The following is a 16477-nucleotide window of genomic DNA, read 5'->3' as shown; positions in this document are numbered from 1 at the left end:
ATCGCGAAGCATCGCTCATCTCCTCTCACCTCTCCTGAGCCCCTTCCAGTGACTTACATTTCCCCCTGCACCAAGAAAAATCTCCCCTCGATTGACTTCAGTCACCACCACCAACTCTCCCATTTTACAGATTGCCCTTCTTCACCCACTCATCCAACTGGCTCTCTTCATTCCTTGCTTGCGATTCTCCCACCTCCATCCCCTCACCTATGCTATCCTACCATCCGGGAACTCCCTCCCCAACCGAATCCTCAGGCTATAGCTCTCCCCACCTTCAGCACCTCTCTTAAAATCCTGCATCCTCCAACAGTCCTTCCCCAATAAATGCCCAATATCCCAAGTAGCAGCAACCTAATCGATGGTAATAATAATAATAGTAATAATAAAAATAATGGTGGTACTAAGCATTGGGTAGATAATAATGTTGGTATTTGTTAAGCGCTTACTGTGTGCAGAGCACTGTTCTAAGCGCTGGGATAGATAGAGGGTAATTGGGTTGTCCCACATGAGGCTCACAGTTAATCCCCATTTTACAGATGAGGTAACTGAGGCACAGAGAAGTGAAGTGACTTGCCCACAGTCACACAGCTGACAAGTGGCAGATCTGGGATTCGAACCATGACCTCTGACTCCCAAGCCCGGGCTCTTTCCACTGAGCCACGCTGCTTCTCTAATACAGTATCTCTAATCCGTACACATTTACCTATACCCCCCCTTATGTTTATCTACAGGTGTACTTAATTTTACAGTCATTTTTTTATTCTGATCATCCTGTCTGTAAAGACTTTTATCTGTCTACCACATTAAAATGTAAACTCGTCTGAGGCAGGTACATGTCTCTTTCTTCTTTTTTTGTCCTTTCCCAACTACTTAGCACCATGCATTGCACTGAAGGAATTCCCCAAACAAGGGGATCTCTGTCCATAAAGTCATTTTGGCTTCGTGGTTCCATTGCACCCAAGAGCATTCAAAAATACTTGGACTACATTAAATAAGGAAGGACAACAGCAGTCAAGAGCAGAATACAAACTAAGATGGAAGGACTTGGTTTGGCTAGATACATGGGTAAAAACTGTTCTCAATGCCAAATGGGACCTTCTTTCCCATGCCACAGAGACTGTTGATCAGAATTGAATTGGCAACACATTTCTGCCTGAGATTTCATCTTAATACAAACCTAGTTTACCCCACTTCTTAAAGTCCTTGAATTAAAGTGACCATTCTTGAGTATCAGGGCCTTCATGGATTAGGCTAATGAGGGAAGTTGAGGACCTTCCATCCCTGGAGATATTTTACAAAGATTAGACATTTAACTCTTCAGATCGGTGTAGGCATCCATCTGCCTGGAGGTAAGAGGTCCAAATAGACATTCTCTTTCAGTTCCTTCCAGCTCTGTGAATCTAGGATTTCATGGCCTGGAAATTGCTCATGTGAGCTGAGTCTGCCATTTTGAATCTGAGAATGGATGAGCCAAGGAGGAAGCCATCTTGAATTGTTGTGGATTTAGGCTGGCAGTGGGGTTCAGATGTTAGTGTATCACTCTGTTATCACAAACCACAGCGTGCCCAAACTGGGGGTAGAAATGAGCCATTTGGTTCTTTGTCTGAAATACTATGGCCGATTTCTTTTTTGAAGTTACACATGATCCCCTCAGCTGCCACAAACATGCTATATACTTGCCATTAACACTTTGCCCCAAACACTATACAGTTGTTTCTGGGATGTGATGCAGTCCCTTTTCAGCTGATGAATCCTGGCAATGGGAATGATGAATAGCTTGGATATTTTCTGTTGGCTTCTTGCTCTCTGTTTCAGTATTGACAGTTGTAACGTAGTTTGTGCCAGCCTTGTGACTGGAAACTGAAAGAAAAGTTAGAATTAGTGAGAACTCACTTGAGCTAAAATCTAAAATGGAACTCTTCTAACTTTCATCCAGAACAGGGCTGGAAAATATGACAGATGGAGTCATCGCAGAGCTATAACAGTTCTCTCTGCAGTAGCATCTTCTTCGCGGTTTACACAGTGTAAGTTGGGCAACTGGTGATATCAAGTTTACTTGCAGATTTAAATACATCTTTAAAAAAATATTTAAATAAGAACTCACACTCCCAGATTCCCTGTCTCGTATTCATTTGTGGGAACTTGATTGCTACAAGCTTGCAGTCAAGCTTGAGTATGAGTCTTTTGAAATGGTCCTCAGAATATCCAAAGAAGACTAAAGTTGGGGTTCTCCCTCTTTGGCTTCAGTTTAAGAAGTAGCCTTCAAATGCCAGTTACCCTCAAAACAGACAACTCTGCTTACTTTGGCCATACTTCTCCTGGTGTGGTGTATCTTCGTTATTTGACCTTGACTTGTAACTTTCCAGGGTCTGTTCAGAAATTTCATTTTCTGCAGGAAAAAAAAAGTGTCAGCATGAACCCCTAGGGCCCCAGTCAGATCCCTTCCTAGAGTGACTTTTCATGCTTTAGGTTGGAAGTGGCTTCTCTGTGGACTGCTTAGTGACCTGATTCCTCCCAGACTAGCTCCCAATCTCAGGGCTGAGCTGTCATACCAGCCACCAGCCCAGCTCCAGGACTGCCTTCTCCATGGTTAGAATAGTGGGAAGGTTGTGGAGTTTGAACTAATTAAGGGTGAAACCCCTCTCCCCAGCTCCCACCCCTAGAGCGGCAAGGAGCTCAAGAACTTATCCCTGCTGGTGACGTGCACTGCTATTCTTATTCTGATTGACTTTTACCTTGTAAAAGCATCTCGACTAATCAGTCATATTTAATGAGAGCTTACTTTGTGCAGAGTACTGTACTAAGCTCTTGGGAGAGTACAATGTAAGCAGAATTGATGGATATGTTCTATCACTTCTCTTTGCTTCCCTCCTCTCCACCCTTCTCCCTGACCACCCACTGTGAACCCCTGGATTCAGGGCCCAAGTCTGAGTCAGTTTTCCTTGAACTTCTTCCTAGTGGCGAATACCGTGCCTGACAACATTGTGAGCACTTAAGAAATGCCATTGCTCTTCCAGACCCAGCATAACCAGCTCTTGATTTCGGGGAGGGATGGTTGGGTTGAGGGGACTCTGCTGTGCATCTGCACAGTTGTCCCCAGGAGCTGCTGGGGCTGTGAGAAGGCAAGACTGGAGAAGCAGCTTCAGCCTAGTGGATGGAACACAGGCCTGGGAGTCAGGGAACCTAGCTTTTAAGCCTTGCTTTACCACTTGCCTGCTGTGGGACCTACGACAAATCACTTCACTAAGCCTCAATTTCCCTAGCTGTAAAATGGGGATTCAATACCTGTTCTCCTTCCTACTTAAACTGCGAGCCTCATGTGGGACAGTGATTGTGTCTGAACTAATTATCTTATACCTACCCTAGTGCTCAATATAGCACTTGACATGGAGTAAGCACTTAATGCACACCAGTGTAATAATAATAATTTGGGATTCAAGTGCTAGTGAAAGATGAACAAATTCAATTAGTCATTAGCATGGCTATTATTTCTTTTAAGGCAAGAAGAGCATCCAGTGTCTGTACCCCTCTCTGCCTCCTGGATTAAATTTGAATAATCATTTAGGGGTGGGTGATTGGTCTCTCAGTCCTGTCTCTAGTTAGCCATCAATTGCTGTGTCCCTATGGTTGACTCTCTCTGAGACACCACTTTTCTCATAACCTTCCATAACTTTTCTCTCATAATTTGTAAATATTATTTATTACCCTATTTATTTTGTTAATGATGTATACATCCCCTTGATACATCCCCTTGATTCTATTTATCATGATAATGTTGTCTTGTTTTTGTTTCGTTCTGTTTTTGCCCTGCCGTCTGTCTACCCCAATTAGACTGTGAGCCTGTCAGTGGGCAGGGATTGTCTCTGTCTGGTGCCGAATTGTCCATTCCAAGTGCTTAGTACAGTGCTTTGCACATAGTAAATGCTCAATAAATACTACTGAATGAATGAATGAACCCATTCCCTAAGCTATTCTTGAATCTGCATTTGCGATATTTTAACGCCAAAACACAGAGACCCGGGCCTTTAAGTACTCACCTTTCTTCCAAATCACATGTGCTTTCCTTAGCTTCATGATAAAGAGCTGGACAATGATGAAGAGGATCAGAACGAGGAAAGACACAAGGGTGAGAAGCAGAATGCCGCTACTCTTTTTCATGATCCCTTCAGGAATGGGATTGGTTTCTGGAGGAGAGAGGATAAAGATTGTACATGTAACTTCAATAGGAGGGCAAGTTTTCCTACAGGGAAGGTGGTTAGGTACTGGAATGAGTGACTGAGAGGCTTGCGGAAACTCCTTTAGAGGAGAGATCCTCATTTGTCTTAGTTTCAGAGGTAGAACAGCATGAGAAGCAGTGTGGCCTAGTGAAAAGAGCCCAGGCCTTGGTGACTGAGGTCCTGGGTTCTAATCCTAGCTTGCCTGTTGGGTGATCTTGGGCAACTCACTTACAATTTTTTTTCCAGTAGTATTTGTTATGCCAGTTATGTGCCAGTTAGTTGGAAACAGTCTATGTCCCACCTGGGACTCAGTCTTAATCCCCATTTTACAGATGAGGTGGATAAAGCACAGAGAAGTTAAATGATTTGTCTAAGGTCACACAGCAGTCATGTGGTGTTGATTAGAACGCAGGTGTTCTGATTCCTAGGCCCATGCTGTTTCCACTAGGCCATGCTCCTTCTCTGTGTCTCAATTTCCTCATGTGTAAAATTGGGATCCAGTGCCTGTTCTCCCTTCTACTTAGACAATGACCCTCCTGTGGGACAGGGACGGTGTCCAATCTGATTCACGTGTATCTATGCCAGTGCTTAGAACAGTGTTTGGCGCATAGTATGTACTTACATAGAATAATAATTAGAGGAGTGTGCTATTGAGGGGTCTCTCTCCAGCAGCCCTCTTCTGTAGTGCTAGCCAATGAAAGACCAGGGGCAGATTTGTCATCCCTGAGCGTTCAGGACTTGTAGTCCCAGAAAAATAGTCCCAGGAATGCCGGATAACTTTCAGTCCCAGAAAGGTTCAAGGAGTCATTGGTGTCAGAGCTGTTACGGCACCTCAGCTCCCTCCCTCTCCTTCCTCGAGCTCCACAGAGATGGTAGAAAGGTGGCCCTCCCTGCTTCATGGGCTGGATGGACTGCGGTCCTCTTGTACCTTCCGGCCTCAGGAATTTATGACTCAACAAACTGCCCTGCAGTTCTTCCATGATTTCTAAACAGGTCCTTGACATTTTGCTTCAAGTGAATGAAACTTACCGTTGGTGAGGTTATATTTCTGAGTTGTTGATTCAATGCTTATTGTGACTATTCCTGGGTGATTGAATTCCTCTGTTACTGGTGAAATTAAAGGGAAAAAAAAGCCATGTTATGGTTCTTGTTTGTCAAAGCCATCCACTCTTGTTCCCTCCATCCAAATGATCACCATTCTGCTGACACTTGTTTTAGTCCAGCTTTACCCAAGTACTTATCATACCCAATCTTCACTACTACATCAGCTTCCTCACTGACTCCGGTCTCTCTCCTCTCCAGTCCTCGCTTCATTCTGCTTCCCAGGTCATTTTTCTAAAACACTGTTCTGTTCGTGTTTCTCCACTGCTCAAGAACCTCCGTCTCCCATCAAACAGGAACTCCTTACCACTGGCTTTAAAGCACTCGTTCAGCTCGCCCCTCTTACCTTACCTTGCTGATCTCCTACTTCAACCTAGCCTGCAAACTTCACTTCTCTAATGCCAACCTACTCACCATATCTCAATCTCATCTACTTTGCCACCAACTCCTTCCCCACATCCTCCCTCTATCTTGGAACTCATAAATGACATACCTCCACTCACCCCATTTTCAAAGCCTTATTGAAGGCACACCTCCTCCAAGAAGCCTTTCCTGACTAAACCCTCCTCTCCTCTTCTCCAACTCCTTTCTGCTGACTTCTTCCATTCATTCATCCTCCCTCCCATCCCCACAGCAAGTATGTATACATCTGTCATTTATTTATATTAATGTCTGTCTCCCCTTCTAGACTATGAGCTCATCGTGGGCAGGGAATGTGTTTGTTGTACTCTCCCAAGCACTTAATACAGTGCTTTGCACACAGCAAGCACTGAATAAATGCCATCAAATGAATGAAAGAAGCCTTCCCCACTTATGTCCTCTTTTGCCCTACTCCCTCTTCCTTTTCATCACCTATGCACTTTGATCTGTACCCTTTAAGCTCTTGCTATTCACCCCACCCTCAGCCCCACAGCACTTAACTGTAATTTATGTCCATCTCCTTGTGGACATGGAACCAACTCTGCCAACTACCAACTACCCACTCAGCTGTATTTTCTTTCAAACCCTTAGTTCGGTGCTCTGCACACAATAAGTGCACAATAAATACCATTGATTGATTGATTGATTCATCCCTTCTGAATTACCTAAACACTTAGGTTCCCACAAACCCCAAAGCACTGTGTACCTAGCTTTATACTCTATTACTATTCCTATCTATAATTTGTCTCCCCAACTAGACATAGGATCCTACATTCAAGGATGTCCTCTAACTCTTATACTTTTCTAAATGCTTAATACAATGCTCGGCATACAACAGATCTCAGTGAAAGTTATTTATTGATTTGATTAGAGTTAAATGGAATGATTTGGAATGATCTGGAATGATTGACTGGAATGAGCAGAATGACTGTCCTCCCCGACTAGACTGTTCCCCCTCTAGACTCTAAGCTTGTTGTGAGCAGGAAACATATCTACCAACTCTGTTATATTGTGTTCTCCCAAGTGCTTCATATAGAAGCAGCAGCATGGCGTAGTGAGAAGCAGCATGGTGTAATAGAGCACGGGCCTGGGAATCAGAAGGTCATAAGTTCTAATCCCGGCTCCTGCTGTGTGATCTTAGGCAAGTTACTTTACTTCTCTGAGCCTCAGTTATCTCCTCTGTAAAATGGGGATTGGAACTGTGAGCCCCACATGGGACAGGGACAGTGACCAACCTGATTTACTTGTATCTACCCCAGCACTTAGTACAGTGTTTGGCACATAGTAAGCAGCTAACAGATACCTTAATTATTATTTTTATTTCTATGTCTGCACTCAGCCCTCAATAAATTCAGATTGATTGATCTAGTATCTTACATTAGTAGTGCAATTTTCATACATTTTGCACTTGGTCATTAAATTTAGAGTATTGAATATTTAGGGCAGTGGATCCAATCTTTATTTTAGTGTTTAGGTGAGCTGGATTCTTCCCCTTTGCCTTCAAGCCGCTTGCTTGTTTCTCGTCCTTCTTTCGGGTCCTCTATCCTTTCTCGAAGTACACGTTACAAATAGTGAGAAGACAAATTTCTCTTTTCAACTCCTAAAATGTGGGTGTTATTTTTAGGTTTGTGTTAAATATAGAGAATTTTGGCTGATACCTTAGCACAGAAATGCAATCTTACTGTTTTTTAATGGTATTCGTTAAATGCTTACTTTGTGCTAGGTACTGTACTAAGTGCTGGGGTAGATTCATGGTGTAGTGGATAGAGCACAGTCCTGGGAGTCAGAGGGAACTGGGTTTTAATCTGCCTCTGCTACTTGTCTGCTGTGTGACTGTGGGCAAGTCACTTCACTTCTCTGTGCCTCAGTTACCTCTCTGTAAAATGGGGATTAACTGTGAGCCTCACATGGGACAACCTAATTACCCTGTATCTACCTCAGTGCTTAGAACAGTGCTCTGCACATAGTAAGGACTTAACAAATACCAACATTATTATTATTACCTCATCTGTAAAATGGGGATTGAAACTGTGAGCCCCACGTGGGACAGGGACTGCATCCAACATGATTTGCTTGCATCTACCCCAGCACTTAGTACAGTGCCTGGCACATAGAAAGCACTTAAATACCATAGTAATAATTATTCCCTGCTCACCTCCTCCCAAAGGGCTTCCTTTTCCTCAGCTTCCCCTCCCCATCGCCTGACTGACTCCCTTTGCTCTACCCCCTCCACCCAATAGCACTTGTGTATATATGTATATATCTATAATTCTATTTATTTATTTTGATGCCACTGATGCCTGTTTACTTGTTTTGATGTCTGCCTTCCCACCTCTAGACTGTAAGCCCGTTGTGGGAAGGGATTGTCTCTTTATTGCACTTTCCAAGCACTTAGTACAGTGCTCTGCACACAGTAAGTGCTCAATAAATACGAAGAATGAATAAATGAATGAATGAATATAAGATAATCAGGTCAGACACAGTCCATGTCCCTTGTAGGTCTCACAGCCTTAATCCCCATTTTATAGATGAGGTAACTGAGGCACAAAGGCATTAAGTGACATACCCAACATCATAGAGCAGTCAAGTAGCAGAACTGGGATTAAAACTCAGGTCCTCCGACTATCAGGCCCATGCTCTTTCTATTAGGTCATGCTGCTTCTCTTTCCTTTTGTTTCCAAATCAAACAAAAACATCCACAAAATAGAAACTTCAGAACAGACTGGGGGAATATGAGTGCTCAGACTTTCTGAAATTGAGGGAACCAACAACAAGCAGAGGAATCTTGTGTTATGTGAACAGGGAATGTGGAATTTGAAATCCGCAAGGGTATGTCTTAGAAATAAACTCCTATTAATGTTCACACCTCAACTTGGTACATATTGTTAGTCCGTAAAATGGAGATCAAATCCTTCTCCCTCCTACTTAGACCATGAGCCCCATCTAGAACAAGGACTGTGTCCAAACTGATTATCTCATATCTAGCGCAGCACTTAGACACATAGTAAGGGCTTAACAAGTATCATAAATAATAATAATGATGGCATTTGTTAAGCGCTTAGTATGTGCAAAGCACTGTTCTAAGTGCTGGTGTGTGTGGGGGATTCAAGGTGATTAGGTCGTCCCACGTGGGGCTCACAGTCTTGATCCCCATTTTACAGATGAGGGAACTGAGACATAGAGAAGTGAAGTGATTTGCCCAAAGTCACCCAGCTGACAAGCGGCACATCCGGGATTAGAACCCATGACTCTGACTCCCAAGTCTGGGCTCTTTCCACTGAGTCACGCTGCTTATTGTCCCATGGAGTTCAGGTTTTGTTGTCCCAGTTGAATGGGCGAAAGGGGCCTTTAATAAGGTTTGTATTTCCACTCCGAATTTACATTTTCCCACTTGTGCAGTGGTAGTGCAGAATCCATGCTACGTTTCCCACTTCTGGATTTCTGCCTGCTGTAGGGTGTCACCTTGTGGAACCAAGGGAAAAAGCAAGAAAATACTCCCCTATAATGTTCAACCACAAATAATTATTACTCTCTGCATGAGGGTGCGTGGCATGGACTTTGATCACCCATGGTGAAGAACACCTCGACTCAGAGAATTTAATTTGAGCCTTTCAAGGATTTAACTCTGCACACAAGGCTATGATGCCTATAAAGGAGACTGTAACCTTCCAGAAAAGAAACCTCTTTTCTGAGGGCTGTGTGGGACACCACAATAAATGCACCCCTGTTTTCCAGAAGGATAAACTGAAACCGAGGAGGGGAAGGGACTTTCTGAAGGTCACAGAGAAGGAAGAACTGGGATTTGGGATTTAAAAAGAAGCCCCCAGACTTTTAGCTTAGTCAGTGGTTCTATCTTATAATCAAAAGTCTCTGACTTGTTGATGCTAAAATAACAGGTGCCAATCTGATATCATTTTACTGATAATTTACAAGTCATCCATTTAATAATGAAATGACACAAAATCCCCCACCCCTAATTGATTCCTTTCCTTCTCTGATACCCTGACTGAGTCCCCGAGAAAGCTGTTGGGCTCTGAGTAGTTAATCAAAATGATAATTCTAACTGTGGTATTTGTTAAGCACTTTCTATGTTCCCAGGACTGTACTAAGCACTGGAGTAGACATGAGAGAATCAGGTCAGACACAGTACCCTTCCCAAACAGAGCTTACAGTCTAGGCAGAAGGGAGAACAGATATCAAATACCCATTTTCAGTGAAGAAACTGAGGTATCAAGAAGTCAAGTGACTTGCCCAGGGTCACACAGCAGACAAGTGGCAGAGCCAGGATTAGAACCCAGAACTTCTGATTCTCAGGCCTGGGCTCTTTCCAGTAGGCCAGAACTTTTAAACTCACTGGGCACCCATGCCCTGTCTCCTTCAGTTCACAGTTATTCTGCAACAGTAGTGTTCTGAACATACCTGGAGTTGTGTTATTCTGGAGGTCACTCTGCTGAGTTTTCATTTCAGGAGTTGAGCTTCTCCAGGGACTCTCACTCCTGTAGTCTGGTGGGGTTGGTGGTGTGGAGTCTGTTGAAAAGGAAAAAGCAAGACATGAAAACCAACCCATTGCAATCCCCCAGGACCGAGATCTCTGGTTTCCATACCCCACTGGGAAGAAGGCATACCAGCATCGGTGGGGTATTGAGAGTGCAGGTAGGAAGGGAGAGAAAACAAAATTATAAATATACTGGGAGTGAGCTTTGCCCACATTATGACTAGAGGAAGGAAGGAATGAGAGAGGGACTCAACCTGCTGCCTGTTACCTAATTTAATGTAAAACTCAAAATGACACACTCTGGGTGTCCTTGGGCCAGCCAGTCTTTTCAAATGATGGTCCATTTAGTGTTCCCAGGCTACAGAGATGATGGAATGCCCTACAATGAAGTGGTTGGCTGTAGACTGTAAGCTCCTTTGGGTAGGGATCCCATCTATCAACTCTATTGTATTGTACTTCTCCATGAACTTAGTACAGTGCTCTGCAAATAGGAAACATTTAATAAATACCATTGATTTTATCCTTTGGCTACTGCCACTGATTGACCCTTTGCCAGTAGCCAAATGTTAATGTAGAATGCATGAAGAAAGGTGGAGTTGGAGAATATATTTTGGGCTTTTAGGGGAAGAAAACCTAATAAAAGCCCCATTTCCTTCACCTTCCAATTTAATCAGGAGATCTTAAATAGTGGATGTAGCTTCAGGATAAACTTGCTGCTTCCTATATCTAAAGGAGTTTATTTTGATAATTCATTTGTAAGAAATCAAGAATTTTGGTATGTTGACTCCAAATAGTTTGTTCTTTTGTGGACCTTAATATTTCTCCTTTTAGCTTTTATATAGCTGTCCTCAAAAGTCATTGTCCTTTGCATAAGAAATAGTTAAGGACAGAGAGTAGGATTTAGTCATTCTTAACTTCATGGAGTCAGTGTGGCCTAGTGGAAAGAGCATGAGACTGGCTGCTACTCGCCTGCTGTGTGACCTGGGGCAAGTCACATAACGTTTCTAAGTCTCAGTTTCCTCATCTACAAATTGAGGGTAAAATACACATTCTCTCCCCCCTCTTCAACTATGTGCCCCTCATGGTACAGGTACTGTGACCTGCCTTATTACCTTGTGCCTACCCCAGTACTTAGCAGAGTGCTTGAGCACTTAATAAATACCATTAACTCCATTACTATTCATGGGACATGGTGTGCCATTCCTTGGTTTTCAAATAATTGAGAGGTGCAGAGGGCAGGGCTGTTATTTGGTTAAATGAAAAGAATCCTGGACTAGTAAAGTAAGAAACTAGTAAGGATGAGCCTAGATTAAAAAAGTTTTTAAAAAAGTCACAGGTCAAGGTTGGGGCAGTGGATTGCTAAAAGAAAGGTGATTAAATAAAGGGACTTACTGAGGGTTGAATGTGAAGTGAAGGATTGGGTATTTGCTGGGGTTGTGGGCACTGCTGTGGTTGAAGGTGCTCCAGTGGTCCCTAGAGGAAGAACAAGGCATATTAGATGTTTGACTGCTCATTCTCTGACCCTCCTGTTTTGAGTCATTTCTCCTTCTGGGTGTCTCAGAGCAGATGGTCAGAAGCTCCTGTGAGATTTGAGGGGTTGGTTTGAACACCGTCCCAGGGGCTGCAAAATGATGCTGCCTTTTGCTTAATGGCCAACTCTGGTCATTAACTCAAGGGTGTCCCCCTGCTAAACAGCCTGACCCTCCAGGCTCTTTCACAGAATGGGGTGGTGGGGTTAGTGAGTCCTAAACGGACAGAGAAAGTTTGTCAGGTCTCACTGGGAAATCCACTATTGTCCTGGGTCCTGTAAGCCCCCTGAACTAATCACTACTGATTAGAAGACTCCTCAAATGGAAGGCAGAATGACCAATAGAGAGTCCTTACTAGCTTAAATACTTTCCACCTGAGAGGATCTCCTCCCTCACCTCACTGGCCCTTTGCTAATCTCTGGTTTAATTTGGAAAAGGACCCTTCAGAAATAAGGGAACTGACAGTTAGCTACTTCTTAATAGCACTCTTACTAATTATATGTAGCTGTCCTTCATATTGGAAAAAGACACCACTGATGATGAAGTTCACCTGTGCAGATGTGTGTGGCTGAAAAGGCAATGTGGGATCCACAGTCCTGGTCACACTGGGCATACAAAAAGGTGGTCCACTGTGGTGTTGTGCTTAATGTTTGTGGCACCTGATTCTGTCGTCTTTAATTCTCTTTCCTTGTCTCTCTTTCCATACAAAGCTTTTGCTCAAAGAAAGCTACTTCCCTCTGGATGGCAGTGCATCAAGCAGGTCTAGCCTGAGCAATTGATTCCCAGTTTTCAGCTGAATGTATCATTGTCCCGAGGTTTAGTTTTACCGTGCCCCAAAAACATTTCCTCTGCCCTCCCTTGCTAGCAGTTGCAAATTGCCAGCATCCCCAGTGTAGACGACTTAAGCCCTGGGGTCTGAGGAGTTACATTTTTTATCACAGTAGATTTGTTGCCACTTCATTTGGAAAAAATACCAAAAATATTAGGGCTCCACAAGGAAAAAAGTACTCCTGAACTTTCCTTACATAATTTTGTCAAATGAGATAGTGCTCTGGGCTCTCAGGATGAGAGGCACCCAAGTTCAAAATGTTTTTAAAATGAAGAAAAAAAGTATAAGCAACAAACCACATCCTCAAATGAAGGGGTCAAGTTTGGCTCAGTTTATAACTGCCTTGGCTAATGAGATCTTCTGCTTTGGGGTTTCAATCAGAGTTGAATCAGAGTTGTTCCCATTTCATTGAACTCACCAATTTAAAGTCCATTTTAACAAACAGAAGATCCTAAGCAGTTCTCTAGAAACCCCAGTTGGAGCTAAACTGGCCAAGTGAATATTCACCATTCACTGGGGAATGAGGATCAACTCCCAGCAGATAACTTCTCCCTGAAGACGTTTTCCCCCCAAATCCCCTAGACGATAGATCTCATCAATTCCATCCTCCACCTTGTTCACCAAAGTCATTTGGAACTAACTGTCCTTACCGAGATCTTCAAACCTGAAGGATGTGGTCAGATTTCCACCTTGCAGAGCTTTGTGTCGGACAATGCAGCTGATGACGGAGCTTTTTCCATATGTCAGGACCGTGAGCGTGCTCGTGGTATTGCACCTCTTACCATTATGTTCAAATGTGTGTTGGGTTTCACCTGAAGAGTAATTCAGAAAGAAGAGTAAAGTGGCAATAGAGGAAAAGTTAGTTTAGATGAGGTGTCTATATTTAAAATGATGGGATTCTGAAACCTGATCTATAGAATCTCTAATGGGAAACACAAATCAGTCAATCAATGATGTTCACTGAATGTCTACTGAGTGCAGAGCACTGTATTAAGTGTACTGAGAAGCAGCATGGTATAGTGAAAAGAACATGGGCCAGGGAGGAACCAGGGGATCTGGATGTGAGACCTTGAGCAAGTCACTTAACTTCTCTGTGCTTCAGTTGCCTCATCTGTAAAATTTGGATTAAATTCTCTTCCCTTCAACTTAAATTGTGATCCCGTAAAGGAGAGGGACTATGTCCAACCTGATTATCTTGTATCTACCCCAGCACTTAGAACTGTGCTTGACATGTAGTCATTGTTCTTGTTCTTGTCTGTCCGTCTCCCCCGATTAGACTGTAAGCCCGTCAAACGGCAGGGACTGTCTCTATCTGTTGCCGACTTGTTCATTCCAAGCGCTTAGTACAGTGCTCTGCACATAGTAAGCACTCAATAAATACTATTGAATGAATGAATGAATATAGTGAGCACTTAAGATACCATAAAAAGTGCTTTCCAGCAGCAACGAGGCCTGGGAGTCAGAGGTTCTGGGTTCTAAACCCATATCTAACACATTTCTGCTGTGTGATTTTGGGCAAGTCACCTCATTCCTCTGGGTCTCACATTCCTTATCTATGAAATAAGCATTCAATGTCTGTTCTTATTCCCATGCTGGAGAAGCAGCATGGCTCAGTGGGAAGAAAATGGGCTTGGGAGTCAGAAGTCATGGGTTCTAATCCCAGCTCCGCCACTTGTCAGCTGTGTGACTTTGGGCAAGTTACTTAACTTCTCTGTGCCTCAGTTCCCTCATCAGTAAAATGGGGATTAAGACTGTGAGTCCCATGCAGGGCAACCCGATCACCTTGTATCCCCCCCCGCCCCAGCACTTAGAACAGTGTTTTGCACATAGTAAGCGCTTAGCAAATACCATCATTATTATTATTCCCTCACTCTTAGACTGTGAGCCCCCATATGTGACAGGGCCTGTGTCCTACCCGATGATCTTGTGTCTACCTACTGGTGCTTAATATAGTGCTTGGCATATAGTTGGCACTTAGGAAATGCCATGATGATGATGATGATGATTACCATTATTAATAAAAGCATTGTAGCTTTCTTTCTGATCGTGGCTAATCAATTGCACAATATTACTCTCATGTTCAAAATAAAGGATAATTAAAGCATTCACTCCCGGTTGAATCCCCACTCGGGGCAATGGTCTGCAAGAAAGAGCACGGGTTTGGGAGTCAGAGGTCATGGGTTTGAATCCGGATCTGCCAATTGGCAGCTGTATGACAGTGAGCAAGTCACTTAACTTCTCTGTGCCTCAGTTACCTCATCTGTAAAATTGGGATTAACACTGTGAGCCTCACGTGGGACAACCTGATCACCCTATATCTACCCCAGCGCTTAGAACAGTGCTCTGCACATAGTAAGCACTTAACAAATACCAACATTTTTTTTTTTACTCTGGCCTATTCTTCCTACCACTAGAGGGCGCCAGAACGTTTTCCAATTGGTCGAGAGGCAGAGGGGAGTGGGAATTTCTGGAAAACTAAGAAAAACGAGCATCAGGAAACCTTGTCCAAACTCACCGAAGACTTCCAACCCGTTGTCCAAGAGCCATGTTATCTGAGGAGAGGGCTTGCTTCTGGTGGTGAAACATTTCAGTAGCACCTCTTCTCTATCGGCTGTTCTGATTGCTAATGCTTCCAACGTTGGCTTGGAAGGTGGGGCTGTAGGAGAATGGGTTTAAGAATATTACTTATGTGTTAAGGCCGAGCACTTGGGAAAAAACAGTGGAGGTGGGAGACATGATCCTGGCCACAAGGAACTCACAATCTACGGAGACAGAAACTCTAAAATTACAGATCAGAGGAAGAAGGAAGAGGGGCTATGTATCTGAGTTATTAATAACTCAGGTAATAGGGTAATATTAATAGCATAAGTAAGATGCATGCTGAAGTGGTATGGGTAGTTGTGAGTACACAGGTGAATACTTGGCCCGGAAGTGGCAAAGTAATATGGGGAGGGACACAACGTGGAGAGAGTAAAAATTAATCAGGGTAGACCTCCTGAAAGTGATGTGATTTCAGAAGTACTTTGAAAATAGGGAGAGCTGTAGATGGGTGGATTTGGAGGGGGATGAAGTTCCAGGCTGCAGGAAAGATGGAAGAGGTCTGAAGAGGTGAGAGAGACAAGAATGAGGTACAGAATATAGGTTATCTTGAGAGAGGTGAATAATGCAAATTAGGATGTAGTGGGGGAAAAGAGAGTGGATAAGTAGAAAGGAGAGAGCTGATGGAGTGCCTTAAAGTCAGTTGTCAGGAGTTTCTGTAGAGCAGCACTGTAGAAAGATGATCTAAGTAGCAGATTGAAATATCGACTGGAGAGGGGACAGACTGGAACCAGGAGGTCAGCGAGAAGGCTGATAAAATAATAGAGCCAGGCAGTAAGTGCCTAGACCAGGGTAGTGGTTTTTGGATGGAGGAGAGGAAAGGGCGGATCCTGGAGATGTGGTGGAAAGACCGACAGGATTTAGAGAAAGACTTTATATGAGGGAGAGTTCAAATCAGGAGGCAGCTTTGATGTGGTTGAAATCCCTCCATCCTGCTTTCACCCATAAGCTTTGGCCTTTTTACTGAATGACTTGATCTGTCCCTTCAGGAAACAGCCCTTGGTTCTCTGGTTTCTCACTTCTTCCAAGAAGAAATGGAGCCCTAGTAGGATTGTTAAAACCAGTGGAGGCCATCTCTTGGGATTTCAGTTGGTTTTGACTTGGGTATAATACAGAGAGATGGGTTAGCGACGAGCAGATTAGCCTCTTTCCCCCACTGTTTAGCCATTTGCAGGGATTTGAAGTCCTATTGCTGGGTAGAGCGTGTGTCTGCTTGTTCCTGGGGTGATGGGTACCGTTTGAGAGAAGGGACAAGGCTGGGGGGACAGACTTTCCGAATCAAAAGAAA

The 16477-nt window shown here is 43.6% G+C and overlaps 1 protein-coding gene across 1 annotated transcript in view; it reads right to left on the bottom strand.

Annotated features, from left to right (window-relative positions):
• Nucleotides 1–741: 741 nt before the first annotated feature.
• Nucleotides 742–16477, bottom strand: part of CRTAM (cytotoxic and regulatory T cell molecule) — a 30040-nt gene continuing 14304 nt past the window's right edge. Inside the window, exons 4-11 of the mRNA XM_029074569.2 lie at nucleotides 15107–15247; nucleotides 13242–13403; nucleotides 11626–11706; nucleotides 10158–10265; nucleotides 5247–5324; nucleotides 4038–4184; nucleotides 2303–2389; nucleotides 742–1860 (exon numbers count right to left, since the gene is read on the bottom strand). Coding sequence (XP_028930402.1) covers nucleotides 1703–1860; nucleotides 2303–2389; nucleotides 4038–4184; nucleotides 5247–5324; nucleotides 10158–10265; nucleotides 11626–11706; nucleotides 13242–13403; nucleotides 15107–15247 — 962 coding nt within the window. The 3' untranslated portion in view covers nucleotides 742–1702. The remainder of the gene's footprint in view (nucleotides 1861–2302; nucleotides 2390–4037; nucleotides 4185–5246; nucleotides 5325–10157; nucleotides 10266–11625; nucleotides 11707–13241; nucleotides 13404–15106; nucleotides 15248–16477) is intronic.

This window comes from Ornithorhynchus anatinus, chromosome 11 (assembly GCF_004115215.2).
Source record: "Ornithorhynchus anatinus isolate Pmale09 chromosome 11, mOrnAna1.pri.v4, whole genome shotgun sequence".
NCBI lineage: Eukaryota > Metazoa > Chordata > Mammalia > Monotremata > Ornithorhynchidae > Ornithorhynchus > Ornithorhynchus anatinus.
The sequence above is the reverse complement of the archived record's forward strand: the minus strand, read 5'-3'. Positions and strand labels throughout refer to the sequence as shown.